General features: G+C 31.9%; 2 protein-coding genes across 3 annotated transcripts; one reads left to right on the top strand and one right to left on the bottom strand.

Moving 5' to 3' along the window:
* Positions 1-3479: 3479 nt before the first annotated feature.
* LOC122500562 (G kinase-anchoring protein 1-like) lies at positions 3480-8346 on the bottom strand. Its single transcript, XM_043609550.1, has 6 exons — positions 7860-8346; positions 7620-7685; positions 7262-7493; positions 4558-4830; positions 4307-4461; positions 3480-3965 (listed from the first exon to the last, which is right to left on the bottom strand). Exons 1-6 carry the CDS (start codon positions 8025-8027, stop codon positions 3933-3935), a joined length of 927 nt encoding a protein of 308 aa, XP_043465485.1. The 5' UTR covers positions 8028-8346; the 3' UTR covers positions 3480-3932.
* Positions 8347-8745: 399 nt separating this feature from the next.
* Positions 8746-25954, top strand: LOC122500561 (titin-like). Of its 2 annotated transcripts, none has more exons than XM_043609548.1 (4): positions 8746-9963; positions 10077-10153; positions 11888-20779; positions 22763-22900. In XM_043609548.1, the coding sequence occupies exons 1-4, from the start codon at positions 9788-9790 to the stop codon at positions 22774-22776; spliced, it is 9159 nt and encodes a 3052-aa protein (XP_043465483.1). In that variant the 5' UTR covers positions 8746-9787; the 3' UTR covers positions 22777-22900. The 2 variants fall into 2 exon arrangements, with proteins under 2 accessions (XP_043465483.1, XP_043465482.1); XM_043609547.1 differs by having other exon boundaries at positions 8786-9963; positions 22789-25954.
* Positions 25955-26261: the final 307 nt, after the last annotated feature.

Here is a 26261-nt window from a genome sequence, read left to right as displayed (position 1 = left end):
TTGGAAAATACTTTACTTATTTAATAATCTTGACTCTTTGGTAAAAAAACTAAAATTATCAAAAATTCGAAAAAATTCAAAAAACCGAATTTCTTAAAATTCAATTTTTTTTCCTCTCTTTTATGGGATTTAGCTTCACTATTTTTGTGCTCTTGGAAAATACTTTACTTATTAAATAGTCTCGACTCTTTGGTAAAAAATCTAAAATTATCAAAAATTCGAAAAAATTCAAAAAACCGAATTTCTTAAAATTCAACTTTTTTTCCTCTCTTTTATGGGATTTAGCTTCACTATTTTTGTGCTCTTGGAAAATACTTTACTTATTTAATAATCTTGACTCTTTGGTAAAAAATCTAAAATTATCAAAAATTCAAAAAACCGAATTTCCTAAAATTCAACTTTTTTTCCTCTCTTTTATGGGATTTAGCTTTACTATTTTTGTGCTCTTGGAAAATACTTTACTTATTTAATAATCTTGACTCTTTGGTAAAAAATCTAAAATTATCAAAAATTCGAAAAAATTCAAAAAACCGAATTTCTTAAAATTCAACTTTTTTTCCTCTCTTTTATGGGATTTAGCTTCACTATTTTTGTGCTCTTGGAAAATACTTTACTTATTTAATAATCTTGAATCTTTGGTAAAAAATCTAAAATTATCAAAAATTCGAAAAAATTCAAAAAACCGAATTTCTTAAAATTCAACTTTTTTTCCTCTCTTTTATGGGATTTAGCTTCACTATTTTTGTGCTCTTGGAAAATACTTTACTTATTTAATAATCTTGAATCTTTGGTAAAAAATCTAAATTTATCGAAAATTCGAAAAAATTAAAAAAATCGAATTTCTTAAAATTCAACTTTTTTTCTTCTTTTTTATGGCATGTAGCTTCATTATTTTTGTGCTTTTGGAAAATACTTTACTTATTAAATAGTTTCAACTCTTTGGTAAAAAATCTAAAATTATCAAAAATTCGAAAAAATTCAAAAAACCGAATTTCTTAAAATTCAACTTTTTTTCCTCTCTTTTATAGGATTTAGCTTCACTATTTTTGTGCTCTTGGAAAATACTTTACTTATTTAATAATCTTGACTCTTTGGTAAAAAATCTAAAATTATCAAAAATTCGAAAAAATTCAAAAAACCGAATTTCCTAAAATTCAACTTTTTTTCCTCTCTTTTATGGGATTTAGCTTTACTATTTTTGTGCTCTTGGAAAATACTTTACTTATTTAATAATCTTGACTCTTTGGTAAAAAAACTAAAATTATCAAAAATTCGAAAAAATTCAAAAAACCGAATTTCTTAAAATTCAATTTTTTTTCCTCTCTTTTATGGGATTTAGCTTCACTATTTTTGTGCTCTTGGAAAATACTTTACTTATTAAATAGTCTCGACTCTTTGGTAAAAAATCTAAAATTATCAAAAATTCGAAAAAATTCAAAAAACCGAATTTCTTAAAATTCAACTTTTTTTCCTCTCTTTTATGGGATTTAGCTTCACTATTTTTGTGCTCTTGGAAAATACTTTACTTATTTAATAATCTTGACTCTTTGGTAAAAAATCTAAAATTATCAAAAATTCGAAAAAATTCAAAAAACCGAATTTCTTAAAATTCAACTTTTTTTCTTCTTTTTTATGGCATGTAGCTTCATTATTTTTGTGCTTTTGAAAAATACTTTACTTATTAAATAGTTTCAACTCTTTGGTAAAAAATCTAAAATTATCAAAAATTCGAAAAAATTCAAAAAACCGAATTTCTTAAAATTCAACTTTTTTTCCTCTCTTTTATGGGATTTAGCTTCACTATTTTTGTGCTCTTGGAAAATACTTTACTTATTTAATAATCTTGACTCTTTGGTAAAAAATCTAAAATTATCAAAAATTCGAAAAAATTCAAAAACCCGAATTTCTTAAAATTCAACTTTTTTTCCTCTCTTTTATGGGATTTAGCTTCACTATTTTTGTGCTCTTGGAAAATACTTTACTTATTTAATAATCTTGAATCTTTGGTAAAAAATCTAAAATTATCGAAAATTCGAAAAAATTCAAAAAACCGAATTTCTTAAAATTCAACTTTTTTCCCTCTCTTTTATGGGATTTAGCTTCACTATTTTTGTGCTTTTGGAAAATACTTTACTTATTAAATAGCCTCGACTCTTTGGTAAAAAATCTAAAATTATCGAATCGAAAAAATTAAAAAAACCGAATTTCTTAAAATTCAACTTTTTTTCCTCTCTTTTATGCGATTTAGCTTCACTATTTTTGTGCTTTTGGAAAATACTTTACTTATTTAATAATCTTGACTCTTTGGTAAAAAATCTAAAATTATCAAAAATTCGAAAAAATTCAAAAAACCGAATTTCTTAAAATTCAACTTTTTTCCCTCTCTTTTATGGGATTTAGCTTCATTATTTTTGTGCTCTTGGAAAATACTTTACTTATTTAATCTGCCGTCCAATGTAAAAAGACACATCTTTTGGTTACAATAAAAAAATTTGTGTTAAAAAAATTTTATTCGATTCAAAAATGTCTACTTAAAACAAATAATTTAATAGGCTCTGAGACAAATGTACTTTTATTTAACTCAAATAAGTATTTTGTTGGAATAAGATTACTTTATGGGAGTGATTATAAAATAATTTTTTTTCTTCTTCAAATAATTATAAAAAACCTATTTTTGGTTTATTTCACGGATTGCTTATATCAACCAGCTGTACTCAGTAAGAGATTTTCGATAGTTTTCCACTCTTTCTCTCTGATTTTATTTTATAAAAATTTATTAATTTTCCAATTTAAGAAAATTTAATTTTTATTCAAATTATATTTAAAAAGAAGTAATTTTGCAATTTTGTGAATTAAGTAAACAATTGCATTGTTGTAAACTGTCAGTTTGATATATGGACATACTAACTTTTGGTTTTTGATTTTATAAAAATTCCATTCTGTCGAATGTTGAAAAGCGTTCACTTACCTCTCCGAGTCCTTTTACTTCCTCCTCATTCTCTCTCAATTTTTGCCACTCTAGTTCTTTTGGTAACAAACACAACGATGACCGAGTGAACGCGTCGGGGGAAATTCGAAAAATTGAACCGACACTTCTTCTTGTCACTTCTTATCTATTATCTAGAAAATAAATAAAAATCAAAATTTTTTCATATAAATTGTAGTATTTTAATTTTCAAAAATATTTCTAAAGCAATGTGTAAAATAATGAAAAAAAGAAAAAATATCTCGAAGCAGCTTTCATTGGTTAAACGCAGTCCGAAAAGAATTCATACGACTCATCTAAAAAAAGTCTAAAAAAAGGAAGTTAAAAAATCCATAAAAAAAGTAATCCGGATTATAATCCGGATGAGGCTTAACATCGTGTGTGTTGGGCACCGCGAGTATAAAATGAAAATTGTAATAAAAGACAAAAAATAAAATTCCGAGACTGAAAGAAAAGAAAATGAGAGTAACTTTTTTAAAGTTAACCACATGTATCAATTAGAATACATTTATTACAAAATATTTGAAATTGTTACAGTATATTCAGTAACAAAACAGTTTAAAGAGAAAGTTTGCTCGTTTACTTTTGAGTCTTTTCCTTTTTGTTTTATGTTTCACTTTATAAGTATAATAGGCAGTAATGATCGTAAGTTACAAACTATAGTTGTACCAACAAAACTAAACTTTAAATTCTTCTATATATATGAAAATTATTCTTAATAACAAAATTACAAAAAAAATATACTCTGTCACTGGAAATTTCTATACATTAGACTATATATTGTTTTCTAACGAAATATGTTAACTAAATATTATAGAATTAATAGAAAAAAAAATTTAAGAACGTGAAGCATATAGAAATCGTAAAAAAAAGAATTAGATACCTAATTGAAACACTTAGAACTAATTAAATCACATTATTATACTTTATAGTTGGAGAAGAATGCTTAGGCATTTTCGCTGGCCAGTCTTTTCTTACTCTGTAAAAAAAGTCGATTATTGAGTTTCTTTTTATTTTAAGAATGAAGAAAGTTAACGTTTGGATTTGGCAAATTTACTAGAAAATATTAACCAAAAATTAATAGTTCATTAACAATAATGCAAAGAAAAATTTGTTTCGTAAACTTAAACTTTTGCTGTCTGCAATTTCTTAAAAAATTTGAGATTTTAAAATAATTTTAATATTGACAAAAATAACGGAATTAAAGTTTATTCTTTTTAAAATATATTTATTGACGAAAGTCAATAAAGTAAGACGGTAATAAACTAGTTAAAGTGTAAAAAATAGAATGTTAAGTGAAAGAAAAAGTGTCATATTTACATTTTGTTTCACAGGTTTGGCTTCAGAATTGGAAGCATGATTTTTAGATCTCTCTTGTTCCAATTGTGCGTGCAATGATGATACTTCAGAAGTTAATTCGTCTCTTATTTCCTGAAGTTTGGCTACCTCTGCTAATACTGCAGCTTTATCTTTCACTGCAAAAAGAAATCAATTTTATTTTACAATTCAAAAATACATTTTCCATTTTTTTTCTATTACTTTTCTATTAATTTTCAATTTATATTACTCACTTTCTCCTTGCGCCAATATTTGATACAATTTTTTATTTCTATTTTTCACTTGACTGAGTTCTTCCTTCAATTTGAATACATCATCTTTGAGTTCCTTAATAATGTCATCTCTTTTTTCTAATTCAACTCTTAACTGAGCAGACGTAATTTCATTGTTATCTATTTGATTTAATCTCGCCTTTATTAAATCTTTCTCTTTTCCCTTTATTATTTCTTGGCTCGCTTCTTTCTGGACCCTTTCAAAATACTCAGGATCTGCTTCTAAATGTTTTTCTAAAAAGAAAAAGGTAATTAATAATTTTCAAATGAAAATAAAACAAAAAATAGAATATTAAAATATAAATACAGACCTCGCATTCATCAATTAATTAAAAAAAAAAAGTAAGAAGAAAAATTATTTCCATATTCAGGGTTGCCACGCTTTTGATCATTTCAAATTCCCTGACTTTTCCAGGTTAAAAAACGGAATTTTTCCAGGTTTTTAAAACTACATTTGTTGACAACAAACATTTAATTTTCTTTTTCCCTGACAAAATTAAATTCCAGACAAAATTCTTACTTCTCGACTCTAAAGAATATTCTCAATTAGTTTCAAAATTATTACTCAGAAAAATGTTCCTTTGCTTCTTTTTTCTACAATTTTTAACTAAAATTATTCTTTAAATTAATTATTTTTAATAATCTTTGAAAAATTTCTTTCAAAATTTTCAAATTCTTTTCTTTACAAAATTAAATCTACACAATTTTCAGTTAAAAGTATGAAAAATTCAAACTTTTAAAGATTATAATTTGAAATCTTTTCAAAATTCAATTATTTCTAAAAATTCACGCTATAATACTTTCTCTTTAAATTTGAATTAGTAAAAATGTTTACTATTTTCGAATTAGTGACTGACTTTTTGCTTTTGAATTTATCAACAAATTTTTAAATAATTAAAATTCTTTTGACGAATTTTAATTAAATTTTTAAGAATAATTTCCATTTTCGAGAAATTAGATTAAAATTGCATTAAAAATATAATTGAATCTCTGTAAAAAAAATTTGATTGAATTGAGAAAAGTTTTTGAAAATAATTGAAATTTTGCCAAGAATTTTATTAAATTTTTTCAAAATAATTATTGAATTTTGAAGAATAATTTTATTATTTATTTACAAAGATAATTAAAATTTTGACGAGAATTTTTTTTTTAAATTTTGACCATAATTGAATTTCTGTGAAGAATTTTATTACTTTTGAAAATAATTGAATTGTTGAGACGAACTTGAATGATATATTGCTTTTTAAATAATTGAATTCTTTTACGAAGTTTTATTGAAATACGTAGATATTAAAAATAATTGAATTTTGATAAATTGTTGAAATTAATTTAATTCTACGAAGAATTTTATTAAAATTATTTTGAAAAAAAATTGAATTATTGTTAAAAAGAATTTCATTAAAATTTTTGAAAATAATACATAATTTATAGGAAGGCTTTTTAAAATAATTGAATTTTTTTTTTTGATGAATTATTTTAAAATTTTTAAGAATATCTAATTACATTTTTCGATAAATTCCATTAAAATTGTATTAAAAATAATTGAAATTCTGCGATGATTTTTATTATTTATGAAAAAAATTGAAAATAATTGAATTCCTGGTAAAAAATATTATTCTTCATGAAAATAATTGAATTATTGCGAAGAAATTTATAAAAAAAATTTGTAAATAATAGAATTCCTGTCAAATTTTCAGTATTTAATAAATTCATTGAAAATTGAAATTTTGTAAAATTTCAAATTAAAACCTTTTGAAGTTTTTCTATTTATGAAAATTGTAAACGCAACTTTTTTAAAATTGAATTAATTTTGAAATATTTAAGTAAAATTAGATTTCAAGAATAAGCACAATAACTTTAGAAAACAATAATTTTCCAGGATTCCGATCAAAATTCCCTGACTTTTCCAGGTTTTTTCAAGGTTTTTAAAATTCCCTGACATTTCCAGGTTCCCAGGTTGCGTGGCAACCCTGATATTTTTAGTTAGATTTCTTCAAAAATACGATATTTCAAAATCATTTTTAAAAGTCAAAAAAATCAATTCTTTAAAATTTAAGGTTTTTTTTAAATTTTAAATTTTTCTAATTACTATGATTTTTTAAAATTATTTTCGTGAACTCGACTGTCATCAAAAAATAATAATTGCCATTTTTCGAAAAACTAATTTTTCCATGATTTCTAAATTAAATTATTTAAAAATTGAATATTGTCAAATAAATTTACTTTTTATGAAAATGGAATTTTAAAAAATTAACATAAAACACTTATACAATTAGTTTTAATTATTTCCAATAATTTTAATGTTGTCTTTTTGAAACTTAATTATTTCTAAAAATTAAAATTGAATTATTTTTTTTTAAATTAAATTATTTCTAAAAATTTCTGCTATAACACTTCTAATAGTTCATTATTTTCTAAAATTTTAACAGAAATTCTTTTTTGAATTAATTTTTATCAAAAATTTTTACGAGAATGAAATTATTTAAATAGAAAAACAAATAATTAGTACAAAATCTCGAAAGAAAATTATCTTTTAGTGTTTAATTATCTAATAAAACTATCCAGATATGTAGTAGCAAATCGTAGAAAAAAGTAGAAAACAGATAATGTTAGTAGATGAGTGCGAAGTCTGGTAAATAAAATAAAAAATATAAAATAAAATTACCTTTTCCATTTGAATTTATGGTTTTTTCATTAATACTTTGTGTAGGATTATTGCCCAAATTATTGAATTCCTCCAGGGACATTGTTGATTTTTTGGACTTTTTAGTGGTACCCTTTTTAGTTTGCTCCTGTTCTTTTTCAGTTTTTGAACCATTTTCTATTTGTGATTCGTAAGCTATTTTCGACAGCATTATTGCTTGATGAAGATCCTGTTCATAGGATTCTTCCACAGCCTTTATAACAGAAAAATAAAATGAAACTCATAAAGAGATTATAATAATTACAATTATTATTCATGATTTAAATAAATTACTATATAGATTTAACAAAAGAAAATACAAATTCAAAATAACATTTACCATTGAATCTTTCTGTTTCCATTGTTCCCATTGCTGATCATTAGCAACATTCTTTTTTTTCTTATTCTGAAAAATATAATTGTTTAATTTTAATTTATAGAAAAATAAATTTATAAAATTCTTTTTGGATAATGAGAATATTTTATAAATTCCCGCCTCAACAAAGGAAAAAGGTTACCGACAGCGGCGACAGCACAAAAAAAAAGAAATTGACACTTGATAAAAATACATTGACCTTACCTTGCTTTGTTTTTTCTTATCATCCTTCTTGGGTTGTTGTTTCGTCTTGTCACTCTTATTTTTTTGATTTGCCTTTACTGAATTGGCAGGTTTTGCTGTTTTCTTCGGTTTAAAATCATCGTCCTCAATGGCAAGAACAGCAAATCTAGAAGGTACGGCTGTCGCCATTATCCTCAATAATTATTAATTTTTTATAAATATTTTATTAAACCGAAAAAAGTGAAATAATAGGCGACGAGCTAGAACGATGAGATCTGTCTCGCAGAATCCGAACTTCCGGTGAATTTATCGTTCTTAAAAACTTGTCAACCTTTATTAATAATGAATAATCTCAAATTATTAATCTATTCTCGGTTTATCACAATAATTAACAATGAAATGCTTAAATTTATAATGATTCGTTAAACGAATGGAAAATTGATTTTGAGAAAAAAATAAAGAGCGTCGTCTAGCAACTACGTAAACCGGAAACGAAGTTAATAAAATGCCGACAACGATTGCAGCGCCAATTTTCATTACTACCAACCACAACTTTAAAGGATATGATTCTTCCTTTTTTTGATTAATTATTTTTTTTCTTCTCTTTTCTCAAAGTAAAGCAAAAAATTATTATTGTAAGCAATTATTTATGTTTAGATATCAAAATTACCGAAAGGTTTAAGGTTAGGTTGCCGCGCTTTTTGAAAATCCACTTTTTTGAATCTTGAAAATTCTAGAAAAAACATTGGGACAACTTACACTGCGGTGTGTTTTATTGCTTTAATTTATTTGTCTAGTATTTGTAAGTGTTTTTTTTTCTTCGTTTTTTGGTAAAAAATAGTGCATCAATTATAATAGTGGCGGAGAAGTTTAAATTTGTTTAAATTTGGCGGGTTTAATGAGGTTGGTAGAACTGTGATAAAAATGTGTAAGCAGAGACATCTACGTTGATTAACACACATTTACACACGAACAGCCATCATACATAGGCCCCGTTGCACGTCGGGAAATTAAACATGTACGTACGTCATATATCACAAATAAAGTATTAAGTCCCCAATGGATTCTTAGGGCTCGGTTTTAATTTCACACGAATAGATGCGCGAATGGATTTTTTATTGGTGGTGTGTTTTTTTGCTCTCAATACGAAATTGTCTTGGACCGGTGGCCGGGTGAGAGACGAAGCGCGGTGGAAGGACGTTCTCCTGGGACGCTCGCCAATTTCGACACGGGAACAGCGTCGCACTTGAGAGCCGGAATTCGTTGGATAGTGCATTCCTTATTTGTGTGTTTAGAGGACAGGGAATTTTTAAAGTTCATTAAATTGCATTGGATAAAATGCACTTTGCGTGCATTAAATTCGTTCAACTATTGAAAGACAGTGAGAAAAAAAAAACGCTTATCCGAACAAGCAAAGACACGTTCTGGCAACCTGGTTTCCCGCGAATCTTTGCCCTCCCCCTCCAATGACCACGTCGTCTTCTATTCCTCGAGTCATTAAGGGTCGTTAAATAAAAGTTACAATAAAGTGTATTTCTTTCTCTCTCTTTAAAAAGAAATCAAGTTTTTTTTTATTTTCAAAAAAACACGAAGGTGGCGATGACAGTGTCATGCGCTCGCTTTGAAATGATTTCTCCTTTCGCAATGTTATGAAGAACCTTGTGCTGCTCCTCTTATGTGTTTCACAAGGCAGTTTTTCCTTTTGTAGAAAAATGTCTTTTTTCCCGTAAATCGAGTTTTCAAATTGTCAACTTAAAAATTTATTCCCAGAACATAAACATAGAAAAAAAAAATCTGGTGCTAATAGTGTGTTAATAATGTAGCTAAAAAAAAGTCACCTGATATTGATTCTGCAAAAATTTTCATCTCGAAAAGTGTAAAGATAGGTTAAGTGTATTGTGATTTTCGTGTTTAATAAATGCAGATTTAGAAAACAAAAACTAGTCAACATGTGCGAGCAAACGGAAATCAATTACATGAACGATGACGTCGTCTGGGTTAAACTCGGAGGATGTTGGTGGCCAGGTCAAGTTGTTGGCTATGAAAATTTACCCGAAGATGTTCAGATTGAATACACAAAAAAGTCTCTGATTGCTGCTGTTAAATTTTTCCACGAAGATTGCTTGTAAGTTATTTCAATTGTTTTTTATTCATTGTTCCAAAGATGAAGAAAAAAATTAATTTTTGCATTTTCTTTACAAAACGAATGAATTTCTACTTATTTATTTTCTTTTTCAGTGAATACGTCAAGAATTATCAGCAAATTTATAAATATAATTGTACGCAAAAAGATGAATTCATTCGGAAAGGCCTAGGTATGTATTTAGATGAAAAATTTAGACTTGTAAATATGTATTTCAATTATGTGGAAATTAAATATTTAAAAAATTTTACTTTCACACAAAATTCCTTTATTAAACTGTAATCGTAAATTTTTGGCTAATAAAAATTAAACGAAAAAATATTTCTTTACAGCGAAAAATTTCATTTTGAGGTTAGGAGTAAAAAATTAGAAATTTCACAATTAACTAGTATATTTCTTAAATTATAAATTCAATGAATCTATAAATCTCTTATTTGTTAAATTGTGTTAATTTTATTTATTTACTAATTTGAATAGTTCTGTAATATTAATAAAATTTAAATTCAGAAATCTTTTATCTTCTTCTCACCTGTAATCTGTTGCCAGTTTGAAGTTAGTTGTTATTTCCTGTTTTGTTTCCTAATTTTTTAAATAATTTTTCGCTTTTAATGTTTTCAATTTTAAAATTAATGTAGGTATTGAGAAAATAATAATTGAATTCTTTCAAGAAATTTCATTAAAATTATATTGAAAATAATTGAATTCTTGAGAAGAATCTTATTATTTATGAAAATAATTCAAATCTTGCCAAGAATTTTATTAAAATTTTTGAAAAAAATTGAATTGTTTTGAACAATTTCTTTGCCATTTTTGAAAGCAATGGAATTTTTTAAAAATAATTTTAATTGAAAATTTTGAAAGTAATTGAATTTTATGCAAAATTTCTTTCAAGCTTTTAAAAATAATCCGGTTTGTCAATAATTGTCATTAATAATTTTATTAAAATTATTGAAAGAAAATTACATTCTTTTGAACCATTTTATTAAATAATTAAATTCTTTTAAAGAATTTCTTGAATTTTTTTTTGAAAATAATTCAATTTTCCAAAAAATTTCTTTCAACTTTTTAAAATAATCGTGTTTGTTAACAATTGTAAAATTAAAAATTTAATTACAGAATTTTGTGTCAAATTTTTGGAAATAATTTAATTTTTTTCAAAATTTTATTACAATTTTTGATAATAATTAAATTTATGCAATGAAATTTATTATTTATGAAATTAATTGAATTCTTTCGATAAATTTAAAAAAAAAATTTAAAATTGTACTGAAAATAATTGAATTCCTTGGAAGAATTATATTATTTAGAAAAATATTTTAATTCTTGTGGAGATTTTTACTATTTATAAAAATAATTAAACTGTTTCGAAGAATTTAAAAAAATGTTTAATTATTTATAAAAGTTTAATTTCTTGGAAGTTTTTTTAGTTTTTTTTAAGTTTTTTTTTTTTTTAGTTTTTAGTTTTTTAGTTTTTTTTTTTTTTTAGTTTTTTAGTTTTTTAATTGTTGTTTACGTAAACGAATCAAAAATCTAAATAGAAAATGTATTTTGATCAAATTTTGTATATTTTACTATTTTTTTCAATTTCAGACTTTACAACACTTCCGATAATTTACCATTTTTACTTTCTTTAAACATTTTCTTCTCCTAATTTTATCGTTGGAATAATTATTACTGTTTTTTGTAATTTTATCTAAAATGAAAAATCAAATTAAATTTTTCTTCTATTTTTTTCACTGCGTTGAAAATAATTAGAATTCTTGAAAATTTACTATGTATAATTAAAAATGAAAGAGCAAATTGTTTTTCATTTCGAAAATAAAAGAATTTGTATTTGAGATGAAAAAGATTTTTTCGCCTCTCAAGTTATGAACAATTGGAGTAATATTAATTTTTAATTTTGCAGACAAGTATCGAAGCAAATTAAAGGATGGTTCAAATTACATGAACAAATTTCCGGAGGATATTGAAACAGCGGAGAGAATAACGGGCGGCGATCCCGAAATAATATTTAGCGAGAAATTTACACCAGCGGAAAAGCCCGATATAGCGTCTCTATTTGGCGAAAAGAAAGTGCCGAAGAAAAAACGTGACGACCCGCAAAGAAGAAGTGAAGGTGCAACAATATCAAGAAAAGTGACTCATCCAAGATTTTTACGACAAAGTGATCATGAAATACGGATTCGTGAACAAATGGTTAATTCACCAAATGCCACAAGTTCAACATACTTTCCATGTTATCATTGCAATTTTAGTAGTACACGTGTTAACGTATTAATTGAACATTTAAGAAGCCAACAACACAATGATAATGTCGATAATTCTTCGACTAAGAAGAAAACACCCTCAAAACTTGTTTCGAAAGCGAAAAATAAGCATTTCGATAATAATGACACTCCAAAGAGGAAGTATGTGAAGAAGGAAAAATCGAGTGCCAGCAAAAGTAAATCTGAAACTGGTTCTGAACAAAAGAAACGAAAATTGAGTAAATCGCCAGAGAAAAGTGTTAAGAAGAAGAAATTGAATGCCCAGGAGGAGAGAAAACGGATACAAGACGAATTGTTGGAAGACTGGGTTGACGACTCAGATGTCGATATGAAAGCTGATTTAAATCAGGACGAATGTTTCGATTTTAATTCAACTTCCGATACAACGTGTCCGGATGTGTTTTCCGCGACGTGTTCACCAACGAAAACATCACCAATTAAAAGTGATTCCATAGTTGTCGAACGAGAATTAAACAAAGAAGAAAGTATCGAAACTAAAGACGATAAGAACGATAATGAAGATAAAGAAAAAGTAGATAAAGTAGATAAATGCGAAGACGATGCATTAGATTTACTTCAACAATCCGAGAAATTACTTCTTGAGACAAAAAAATTCCTTGACGATTCCAGTGGATCATCATCCAAAAGTCCAAAAAGACTAATTGACAAATTTAAATCAAAAGAAAAATTACTGGATACAAAAAATGAGAAGAAAATTCCCGACGATAATACCGATGATAAAAAATCACGTTTCGCTTGCTTTGAATTTGACGAAGATGACGTTCCCGAGACAACAACTGTTCAAAAGCCATCGAGGTTTTTTCTCAAGAAAGACATGATTAAAGAATACGAGAAAAGCGAAGCGATAAAAAACGAAAAGGAACGACATTCGGGAAAATTTTTTCATCGCGAAACAACAAGGAGCAATGAAGCCGAAGTTGACGTTGAAGTCGAGAAGAATAAATTTTTTAAAAGTAAACAAAAACCAGTGGAAATAAAGGACACCGAAAAAATTGAATTATCGAATCAAACTAATGATGTTGATACGTTTCGCGAGACGAGCGAAGACAATTTTTTAAAATCCGATAAAACACAAGTCGAGGAGCTCGAGATTGTCGAAATTTTCCAAGTCGAACGTGAAGAAGACGCCGATACAGCGAAGGAATCACAGGACAAATCCAATTACGAGAAAGTTTCTCAACAAATGTCTGAGAAATCTCCCAAGAAATTAGAAAAAGAAGAGGAAAAATTTCCCGAGGAGAAAATAATTGCCGAAGCGGAAGAAGAAGAAAAAGTGACGACAAATGAAAAATATTCAAACCAGAAAGAAAGTGAATTAAAACCGGAAAATTTAATAACACAGGAGGAAATAAATTTTCCTTTGGACAAAAAAATTGACGAACCAGGGGAAATTATTGACAACTCGCCAGAGGCAAAGACGGAAGTAATTTCCGAGCCGATGTCAATGAAAAAACGTCGTGGCAAAAATAAGAAGTTTCCATTATCCGAAACACCGCGTCGTTCGAGTGTCGAACAAAAAAGTCAACCCGAGGACAGTCAATCGGAAAGCGAACCTCTGGAACTAAAGCCCAAAGGTAAACGGGGCAGAAAACCGAAAGTGCAAAATTTATCTCAGAGCGAAGAGGTAAAAACACCAGTACCGGAAATTCACAGTCCCGTTGTTCACGTTCAAGAGGAGAAAATTCAAGAGATCGAAGCCGAAATTACAAATGACTCGAAACCAAAAAGGGGAAAAAAGTCAAGAAACCATAATCCGCCCTTTCAGGAGAAATTGATGAACGAATCGATGTCGAATCTCACCGAAGACAGTCAATCCGAATGTGAGGACAAGAGCATTGTTGAGAAAACCATCGAAGCGGAGAAAACAAAATCAAAACGTGGACGAAAATCAAAAAAATCACTTTCCACCCAAGAGAAGATAACCGATTTATTTGGACCCGAAGAAATTGCCCCAGAAACTGAAGAAAAAGATGTCAATGCGAAAGAATTTCCCGAAAATCCAGAAATTCCTCAGGAGGCTTCACCGCCGCCAACTGTTTCCGAATCAACGAGTGAAACAATCATCGAAGTTTCATTTCCAGTGGCAAAATTACCAGAAACGGAGGCAGAAATTTTCAGTAAAAACAACCAAGAAGCAACAAACGATTTTGAAAGTCGAATTCGAAGGAAAAAATCACCATTCGAAATTTCTGACATGGAAGTCGAAAATGTTTCAATTTCAACATCAACTGAAGTGGTGAAGAAATCCGAGAGGAAGGCAAAGTCCAACAAAAAATCAGAGGAGAATATCGAAAGTTTGGAAGGGAACAAGGAGAGTGGAACTGGAAGCGGCGCGGAAAAAGTAGAAAAGTTTCGCAAAACACGTAAAAGCGAAATTGGGGAAAACATTACGGAATTCATTGAGTCAGAAGAGTCAGTTGTCAGGTCTGAGACAATTGAACAATTACCCCCAGAGCAAAAGAAAATAGAGAAAAAATCCAAGGGAAGAAAAACATCCGAACAAACCAAAGAATCAACACCCGAATTAATCGTCGAATCAAAAAAGGAAAAAATGCCCAAGAGTAAAAACGAATTGGAAGAAGAGGATATTTTACCGGAGAAAAAAGCCCGAGGGAGAAAATCAACCACGGACTCAAAAATTACCGAAACTCCCGATGAGAAAATAGAACCAAAAAAAATTGAAAAACGCGGAAGACCCCGAAAGTCAACAATTGAAATTCCACCCATTCAAACTGAAACTAACGATGAAACCGAAAAATTGAATTCAGGAGAAATTCAAGTAACCGAACAACCTAAAGAAGAAATTTTGCCCGACAAGAAAAAAGTTGAGAAAAAATTGAAAGGAAAAAAGTCAATTCTCGACTCAGAATTGACCGAGAAACGAATTTCCGAATTCCCCCCAGAAATTCCGGTTTCAATTCCTCTCGAGGATTTACAACCAACCGAAAAGAAACCCGAGAAAAAAAGAGGTCGAAAATCAACAATTGAACTTGTTGAATTAGAGGCGAGAGCACAAATTAGTGAAAATTCCCCCGCCGAACCACTGGAGACGGCAGATTTGAAGAAAGCCGAAAAAAGGGGCAAACGAAGAAAATCAACTATTGAAAAAATCGAAACCCCCAAAGAAGAGGAAACATTACCAATCGAGCAAGAAATTGAAATTGAATCAAAACCCCGAAAACCGGGACGTCCGAGGAAAAAGTCAATCGAAGTCAGGGTGAAATCAGACAACGAGATGGAAATCGAGGAGGAAATTGAGCCAAAGGAAAGTGATGCCTTCAAAAGGAATGGTCGTCGAAAAAAGTCATCATCAATTTCGGAAATACCCCAAGAAATAGCAGAGAAGAAAGCGGAAAATGATAAGATTGATAATTCAGAGGGAAAATCACAAGAATTAGAGGCAATTTTAACCGAACCGAGCCAAGTTTTACCGGAGAAGGAAATAAAGAAACGAGGTCGTAGAAAAAAGTCCGAAACTGATTCCGAGCAGGTGAAAATTATTCCCACACCAAAAGGAAAGCCAGGACGAAAGAAAAAAATCGTCGAACCAGTAATTGAGGATTTTACCAACACTGGAGAAAAATTAGAAACGACTGATAATTCCGAGAAAGAAAGTAACGAAACGAGAGAAATTCCCGAAATTGAACAAGTTGAAGAAATTCCAGAAACTAAAAACATTGAAGAAATTCCTGAAATGAAAGAAATTCAAGAACAAGTTCCACATGTGGAATTTGGAGAAGATCTTCCAAATGTGGAAATTCGAGAAGAAGTTCCAAATGTGGAAATTGAAAATCAATTTCCAGTCGCAATGGATACATTTGCAACTACGGAAATAGTGGAAACAACCGAAATTGTGGAATCGACGGAAATTGTTGAATCAACGGAAAATGAAAAAACTCCCGAACCGACAATTCGAAGCGATTTCGTCGAAGCGCCAATTCACGAAACAGAAATCGAATCGACAGTGATTGATCAGCAGGCAGAATTTGTCGAGACTGAAGTTGTGGAAACGACAGAAGTAGTCGAGACAACGGAAATTGAAACAGATGTAATTGCAAATGAAGAAATTGCCACGAGTGAAGTAATTCCAACGCCGGAAGTTGTTGTCGAGACAACGGAAGTGGTCGAAACGACAGAAATTGTCGAAACACCGCCAGAAGAAAAAATCGAAACAAAGGCAGAAAATGTCGAAACAAAAGCACCAAATTCCCTTGCGAATAATGTCGAGACATTGCGAGTTTATTCCGAAATGCTGCCACCGAAGAAGTCGCAGATAAAGAAATTCGAATTGGAATCAAATTTAGAGACGGAGATTGAGAAGAAGGAGAAGACGATGGAGAGTGTGAAGAAATTGGACGATATCGGCAATATGGAACTGGAAATTCGTCTGCAGGGCCATGTGAATGATTCAAAACCACTGGAGGATGTTCTCACGGACGAGACGAAGGATGTCAACGTTTTCGATGCGTTGACCGACAACGTATCGGCGGCAGTCGTCGTCGAGACAATGCCCCAGGAAATCAATCAACTCTCCGGCATGTCGACCATGGATGGAAAGAGCGTCGACGATGAGACCCTGGAGAAAGAGGAGCAATACTCAATGATTGAGCGCACACTCGAGCAGATGGACTCCGTTTCCCCGAAGACGGTGCGCGAGGAAGTTCCCGTCAACAAGTCCCCGATGCAGACTCGCTACCAGGGTAAATTTACACCTGAAACCGGCTCCAGGAGTAAGAAGGACAAGGACATATTCACCTTGGATAAAAATACCACTTTTCAAGATGTGTTCATAAAGACCCTGCAGATTGAAAATGAAGACGAGGAGGCGGAAGTTCATCAGGGGCGAGCAAAGAAGGTCAAGAAGGGCAAGAAAAAAGTCAGCGAGATCGAGAAGACGAGAATTTCAAACTTGACTGAATCGATGGGTGATTTCTCCGGCGTCGAAGTTGTCGTCGGAGAGACATTGCAGGAGGAGAAGAACGACAATCTGACCAAAGAAGTGAAAAGTCTGGTGGAGGAAGTCTCGTCCCCATTGGCCGACACGGCAATGCCGGTGAAGAAACGCGAGAAACCGAGAATCATCGAGAACGTCGCCCTCAAGGAACCAATGATCCTCAAGTCGAAATTACTCGAGAAATTGCCCTCGAAACTCCTGAAGCACAAACTGGAGACCGAGAAAATCGGAACGCCGAGAGCAAAAATAATGAAACTAGAAGCCTCGCCCGGAAAACTACGAAAAACTTGTTTGAAAACGGAGGAAATTTTATCCCCCGTCATTCCCACCCAAACCGTCACGTCGCTATCAATTACCGAGAAATGCATTCAACAGAGTTCGCAAAGTCTCGAGGATATGGATCTCGACATCAGTAATATGCCAATAGTTCTCAGCGAAGACGTCCTCACGCCGGAGAGTATCGAAAACATGCCGATAGTAATATCCGGGATGATATCCTCCGAAGCCGATCATTCGACCGGACAAGTCAGCGTTTTGCCATCGCCCGACAATTTCCCCCCCGAAGCTTCGAGTTCCGATAACGATGTCACGATTCTCAAGAAAAAACTCGGAACTCCAACTATTTTGAAGAATAAAGTCAAGGGGAAGCCGACCATCACGAACATCACCACCATTGTTCCTCCCCTATCAATGGGGGTCAAGAACGTGAAATTCCAGAACGCCCAAACTGGCAAAACCACCCACTATCAAAAGGACACGCAGGAAAAGTACTTTATAGTCCACAGTAATCAGCAACGAGGCTACAAGGTCCAGACGAAGGCGGGTACGTCGCAGAAACTGGTGCTGCCAACGAGCAAGAGCCCCGAGAGTGTCCAGTACATCCAACAGGATCGCAAACTGATGATCATCCCCTCGTCGACCGTGGGGCAGAAGATCCTGCCTCTGAACGTTTCGAAAACCGGAAAAGTCCAGAGGATAATAAGCCAGAAGGGCGAGATAACCACTGTCCTGCCGTCGAATTACCAGAAGACGGTCATCACCCAAAGAACTGACGGAAACTCCCCAACGACCTCGAAGATAGTTCCGAAGATAATAAACCCAAGGGGGATAATCTCGCCCAAAGGCACCGTCACTCCGATAGGCACCGCTCTCCAAAAGTCCATCAACGTACGGCCGATGCTGAAAAACAGTTCCGGAATCACAACCAAGAACATTCTCTCCCTTCCGCAGACGATCGTGAGTCCGAAGGGCACCGTCCTGACCCCGATCACAGGCCAACAGGTGAAAGCCCTGGCCGCCAAGACACCTCAGAAGTTCTACCAAAAAGTCCCCTTGTCCCTAATTCAGAAGCCAAACAAAGACGATTCTCTGAAACTCTCCCCAGGGCAGATAATTTATCAGAAGAAGGGCGCGAAGCCCATTACGCACCAAAACCCCCCCGCGTTGGTCCCGACCGCCGAGTCCATGGTTCCCGCCAGGGGCAAGTTCATCTCGTCCAGTTCGCTACAGAAAACAGGCAAGATTCTCAAGAAGACGGGAGAGAGTCAAGTCGGCGAAAAGGCAAAAATGGCACAAAAGGCGCCGAAAGGGAAGGGACGAAAGAACATCCTGAGTGCCGCTCTGAGTTCGATTGCGATAACTGGACTTCCACCCCTCGAGCCCATACATCCCGAGAAGAAGGCGAAAATTGGGGAAATCGAAGAAGAGGGGAAAGCGAATCAATTTCAGAATCAACAGAGTCAACAGAGTGAACAGAACCAAGTGCAAAGTCTACAGACTCAACAGAGTGAGCAGAGTGTACAGAATCAACAGAGTGTACAGAGTCTACAGAGTCAACAGAGCCAACCGCAGATCATAGCGCTCCCCTTCGAGAATAGCGACGGCACGCTCCTGATGCTGATGACGACCGACGACAACAACGCCCTGATGTCCCTGGAAGGCACGCTGGACAACATCGTCCTGCAGTATGACAACGGCACCGTCTCCAGTCTCCAGACCCCCGCCGAGACGAGTCAGAACTACCAGAGTACGGACATCGTTCAGACCTCGAGTCAGGACATTCTGGCCGCGGCCCTGGCGAACAGCGACTTCCAGCCCGAAATGACCACGAGCAACGTCGGCTCCCTCACGCAGACGAGCCTCATCAACCAGACGATCCTCCAGTCCACGATCATCCCCCCGACTGAGCCAATAACCTCGGCCTCCGTTCTCGAAACGTCGCTCACTCTCAATCAACCGATAATGACGCCCCTCGAGGTGCCCAGCAACATTTCCCTCGCCGAGACGCCCTCGTACGTTGCCGGCCAAGTCCAGATACAAATCCCCGGGAATTCGATGCCGGACATTGGCGAAATGATGGACACGAGTGAGATACAGTACCAGGGCGTAGAGGAGTCTGTGTCCCTGCCGGAGGCGACGGCGCCGACGACGAGTGTGCAGACGACGCCCTCGATGCCGATAATCGACGACTATGTGGAGGATGTGCAGTTCAGTGAGAGCACGCCTGCGGAGAATTTCGCCGATGTTTCTGTTTCAGATCTACTGGTCTCGAAGACTGTGACGAGTGTCGAGAATCTACCGCCGGTCGACGTTGCTTCGGAAATTAGGCAGACTGTCGAGGAGGAGACGGTGATGGTACCCCAGGAGCAGGTGGTCGAGGAGTCGATCGAGGAGCATCAGTTCGCCGCCACTGAGGAAGTATCCAGCGAGGTTGAAATCAATTCGCAAATCGACTTTCAAATTTCGAGTCAAACGTGCCAGGAGGAAATTGTCACCCACGAGGAAAGCGGCGTCGTCGAGGATGCTTGCCACGGAATTCAAAATGATTTTTCCTCGAATCAACACGACGTCCAGGAGATCGAGACTTCCCAGGAAATCGAAACTGTCCAGGAGATCGAGACTTCCCAAGAGATTGAGACTTCTCAGGAGATCGAGACTTCTCAAGAGATCGAAACTTCCCAAGAGATTTCACAGGAGTTTTCACAGATTTCGGAGATTTCCCAGGAGGAAGTTTCGGAGATTTCAGAGATTTCGCGAGAAATTTCGGAAACTTCGCAGGAGATTTCAGAGACTTCGCAGGAAGAACAGAAAATCGAGGAAAACATTGCTGATGATGATCATCATCATCATCATCAGGTGCAAATATTCGACGAGGCGGAATCGTCATTTGCGAATGAGACTGAAATTAGTGTGGATGAGAAGGCGACAACGTCAACATCGGGATCGAATCGTTTGGATGATAATATGGAGATCGAGGAGGAGGTGCAGAGGGATCATTATATTATGGAGAGTTCGAGTATATCGCAAGCTGATGAATTGGCGTCGTCGCATGTTGAGGACGACCAGGCAATGCGGGACGACTCGAGAATCATATTTGAGGACACTGTTACCGACACTAGTCAAGAAGCGCCTTCGCAGTCTTATGGACAGTTTGATAGTTCGATGATCGGCGACAATGCAGAAGTGCCTAGTCAATCAGCCAAATCGGAGAATTCGAGGGAACCGTCGCAGTCGATCGAGTATGAGCCAATGGAAACTGATGAGACTGTTGTCTCTGGTGAGTATATGTGAAATGATAACTTTTTTCAAAAATTTTAATAGAAATGGGAAATTTAAAAGTTGTGTCTCTGAAAGAATTTCTTTTTTTTTTGTTTTAGTTAAATATTTAAAGTTTGTTCCTGTTATTTCATTTTATTCTATTTCATTGCATTGTCAGAGTTGCCACCGGTCAGGGAAAAGTCAGGGATTTTTATTCAAAGTACTGGAAAAAATTGAATTTTTATAATTCATGAGAAAACTCTGAATTTTTGTGTTTTTTTTTTTTTTTTTGACTCGTAAACTATGAAATTACCAAGAATTTTAATGCAAAACCTTCAATTTTTTCTATTTCTAACAATAATTTCTTTTTAAATAACTTAATTTTTCAAGAACTATCATTAAATTATGACTTATAAATTATTTAATGAATAATTTTTACAATTTTCATAATTACTAAATTGATAGAAGAATTTTAGTTAAAAATACTAAAAAAAAATAGATTAAAAAATTATATATTAATAATTTAAAAATAGATTCCAAAAATTTAATTGTTTTCAAAAGATATAAAATTTTTCGAAAAATATCAATTATTTAAAAAGATTTTTATAAAATTCGTCGCAAAAATTCAATTATTTAAAAAAAATTTAACAAAGTTCTTTACAAGAATTCAATTATTTTTATAAATAATAAAATTCTTCACCGAAATTCAATTATTTTAGAAAAATTTTAATAAAATTCATAGCAAAATTTTAATTATTTTCATAAATAATAAAACTCATCGCAGGATTTTAATTATTTTTGATACAATATTTTTAATCAAATTCCTCAAAAAATGTAATTATTCTTAAAAATTTTATTAAAATTTGTCAAAAGAATTCAATTATTTAAAAATTTGTTGATAAAATTCTTTATGAGAATTCCATTTTAAAAAACATTCAATTATTAAATAATTTTTTTTTTTCTAATAAAAATTGATTTAAAAATGAATTACCGAATAATCGATTTATTATTTATGAAAATAATTAAATTATTGCAAGGAACTTTATTACATTTTTTTTTTATATTTAAATTGTTTTGAGAAATTTTACTACTTGTAACAATAATTGAATTCTTGCGAAGAATTTTTTTTAGGATTTTTGTAAATAATTAACTTTTTTTTGAAAAATTTTATTGTAATTTAAATTATTTAAATATTTATTTAAATATTCTTATTAGTTGTTGAATTTCAAAAAGGTTTGAATTTAAATGTTTTGAAGAAGTTTATTTCCTACAGAAAAATAATAATGATTAAATATTTATTTAAAAAAGAAGTTATTGATGTTTTTAAATAACTTTACAATTAAAGAAATTTGTAAATAAATGAGATAGAAAATTTTTTTGTGTATCTAATAATTTTTGAAGTGAATCAGAATATTCTTTAAGGTCAGGGAAAGAGTGAAAATTTTGTCTGGAAATCAGGGAAAAGCCAGGGTAAAATTAAATTAAATATTTGTGGCAACCCTGATTGTATTTCATTTCATTTTATACCATTTTCTTTTATTTTACTAATTATTTTATTCTGGTAAATTTTTTATTCTGTTTAATAAAAATAATAGTTAATTTTCAAAATGAAATGAACTTTTCTAAAATAAAATTAAACGATTAAAATTGTTGTAAAAGAGATAATAATAAATTGAAAGAACTTTAATTTAGATAGAATTCACTTTAAATACGAATATTCTTTATTTTAATGAAATTTAATAAAATTTTAATAAAAAAAGTAGATTTAAATTCAAATAAATTATTACTTAATAAAATAGATTTTCAAAATAAAATGTTAAACTTGTAATTAATTTTAAATTATTTAGAATACAGGTAAACATTTATTTCTTATGGTGTTTTGTTTCTTTCACAATTGAAAAATCCCTTTTTCAAAATTAACACGTTAATTAGTTACTTTTTCCAAGAGGACAAAAAAGAATTCACTTTTGTATTTAATCGAACAAAAATCCCTGAATTTCAGAATTTCACCTGTAATTTAAATTACAGGTGAGCCTCCAACTCAATCGTTTGAAGATTCAACAACAAGTGAAGCGACACAATCCTACGCAACATTGCCCGATGTTGCGCCTGACGCACCAACTCAATCGTTCAACGAAATTGGAAATCAAAGCGAACGAATAATAAACCCCGACACCGACGATCAAAGCTTTCCCACTCAAAGTTATGAAGTCGAAAAAATAGTCGACAATCTGTCGGTGAATTTAGAGACAGATCCCGAAATAAGTCAAGAGGGTAATATTCCATCTCAATCGAACGATATTGGAAACGATGGCATTGGCACATCCTCCGTGTCAACGAATAATTCCAATCTCAATGAAGACGAGACGGCAAGTTCGTCGTACGTCCCCGAAACACCGGAAACCCAAGAGCGAGATCAAGATCAAGAGAGTGCAATAAGTACATCGTCGTACGAAATTCCACCCTGTGAGGAATTGAATATCGCGACATCGTCGATACCCGACACTTCGGAGCATTCCTCAATTCATGACAATGGAATTTTGGAGATTCCCACCTCGTCGTATAATTTGAATCCGGACAGTAGTTCATCGACTCACGTTGACTCGGTGCCGTCGTCGAGTTACGAGGATCAAGTGATACTCGAGCAGAATGTCTCGACGTCGTACGATGTGCCAATGGCGTCGTCGCAAAATTTCGTCACCGAAAGCACCGATCGTCGTAACGAACCGACGAGTTATTATCATCGAGAGGCGGCCGCGAGTTACTACGACGATCGCAACAATTCGATGTTGAATCAGGACCCGAGCTCACGATTGATTGACGATCCGCAACAGGAAGTGACTCCGAGTTACTACGGTAGACACCAGCTTCCACAACAGCAGCAGCAGCAGCAACACCATCACCAGCAGCACCACCAGGAGGCGAGTCAGAGTTATTTCCCCCCCGAGGGCGAAGCGACGCCCAGCTACGCCGGACACAATCAAGTGTCGTCGCCCGGATACTACGATCCACCGCCGGAGGGCGAGGCCAGTCAGAGTTACTATTCGACGCACGAGTCAGAGAGACAGGAACAATCTTCATCGTCGTCCTCGCAGAATATGGAAGCGTCACAGAGCTTCTACCAGGAGGACGAATTGAGACTGAGACAGAGAGGCGAGGCAACGCCGACCTATCCCGACCGCTATCCCATTGAATACGCAACGACCAATTCGCCCCTCGAGAGGCACGATTTGGTCGAGAGTTCAGTTCCCGCGACACGACCCACGGAAAGATAATACGATTTTTAAAAAATCGTCTCACAATTTTATTTTTTTCCCCTTTTATATAACAATTATGGACTTCCTCGCTGGTCGCCATTCATTAAATTCATTAAATCTACAAAAACAAAAAGAAACCTGTAAATAGTACTTTAAAGAAACTAAAATGCTAATTAAGAATTAAGTCTTACTTTATAATTTATATTACTATTCATTCAGTGTGAATGGTTTCGACACGGATCTGATCCGTATTCTTCAAAACTCAACGTTTGATTTTCTTTTAATATCACCAAGTTGAATTTTATTATATATAATAATATATATATATCGGAAAATTATCATTTTTAACAGAAATCCAAGAGTTGAGTTTTCGAAAAATTAGATTGATTTCGAGGTTTAAAAATCAACCATCGAGTTTTGAAGAATTCTTCATTTTCTCAAAATTGAATAAATTGAATAAATTGAAGAACTGTGGTTTTTGTTGTGGTATATATATAATGTTATAGATCGATATTGTTTCATTGCTTTAGTGATAAGTTTTGTTGCTTTTCAAAAAGACTTTTTGCCCCCCCTCTTCGAAAAAAAACTTTAAGGGGGAAGAAACAAAAAAGTGGGAAATCAATTTTTTGTCAATGCATCGAGAGAAAGGAAGAAAATAAATTTTGTGAAAAAAAAACTTATCGGAGCAGGAGACAATATTTTTACAAGCGTTTCTTTACGTCTCTACAACTATTCTAATTACCGATTCGAAGAAGAAAAAAAGTAATTGTTAATCGCGTTGACAAGAGGAAATAACGAAAGTTCCAATCTTTCGTTTCTTTTCTAAACGTTCCTAAAAATGCGAATTTCCAGTGGCAATTTCAATAGTCCCCAAAAAATGTAAATTTTCCAAACTAAAAATACTTTTCTTGTTTCAAAAAGAAAAAAGCAAATTCAGATTTTTATAATTCAATTTAAACTCTCATTCTTTTTGTAAAAAAAAAAAAAAAGTATTTTTAGTTTAAAAATTACCCTCATTTGGTGTCCAAAACAATTCTCCCATTTTTTTCACTTCAAACGAAAAAATAAGATTTTTGTAATATTACGAAAAAAAAAATGGGCAACTTTGATCGTTAAGGTTTAATGTTTACTTTGTAGGAATTAGTATAAATCACTACGAACATAAAAAGCCTATTATTTCAACTATACCACTGTAATCTGAGTGTTACAAAAAAAATAATCGTAAGATGAAAAAAGCAAAAAAAAAAAAAATACAAAATCATACGAAAAATCATGGGAAAATGCATTTTGCTTGACACACACCCACACACAAAGAAAAAAGATTTTTTGTACATAAAAAATGTACTCGTGATAGAATATTTGTAGAATTGAAAGAGAAATGATGAAAAAAAAGTAATTAGTAATTAGGAACCGAACCGAAACAAGAAAAAGAAAAAAAAAGTTCGGATGTATTTATATTATTAATTTTTTATATAATATAATAAACGAAAATGTTAAGGTGTAATTAAGATTTCAAGAAACATAAAAATAAAGATAAAATATATCCTATATTCTGATTGTAATATTATATTCTACATAATTTTTATTATTATTATTATTGTTATTATAAAAAAAAATGGGGAAAATAAATATAGATTCTTCGTCATCGGCAAAATAAAAATGGCATTCTTTATTCTATTTGTCGTGTAAAAATTTTGTTTTGTAAATTTTTACATGACTCTCGCTCTTTCTCTCTCTATATTTCGCTATTTCTCTCCTTATCGATGTCAAGCAATAAGCATTTTTTACTAATTTTCTATGATAATAATTATATTCTTTATAGTCTCACGTTATTCAAAACACATATGTTTTTATTTCTCGTGGCAATTTTAAACGCGGTCACGTATGTATATATTACCTATGTTGATACCAGGATTAATAAAGAATTATAAATCACATTTAATTGTTGTACTTTGTATTCTTAATGTCGTTGAGAGAAAAGGGGTTTTTTTTAAAAATAATATTGCGGAAAAAAAATTATTTTTTTCTATTATACTTATCAGACATTTAGTTATGAACTTCTTGTTTTAAAAAAATTGAATTTTTCTCAAGATTTTCATTATTTATATGAAAGTTATTGAATTTCGGAGAAGAATTATATTAATTTATAAAAATAATTGAATTTTAAAGATGAATTTTATTATTAATGGAAATAATTGAATTTTATTTAAATTGTATTGAAAATAATTCAATTCTTATAAAGAA

Source organism: Leptopilina heterotoma, unplaced genomic scaffold (assembly GCF_015476425.1).
Source record: "Leptopilina heterotoma isolate Lh14 unplaced genomic scaffold, ASM1547642v1 Lhet_188, whole genome shotgun sequence".
Taxonomy (NCBI): Eukaryota; Metazoa; Arthropoda; class Insecta; order Hymenoptera; family Figitidae; genus Leptopilina; species Leptopilina heterotoma.
This window is presented reverse-complemented; position numbering and strand designations above follow the sequence as displayed.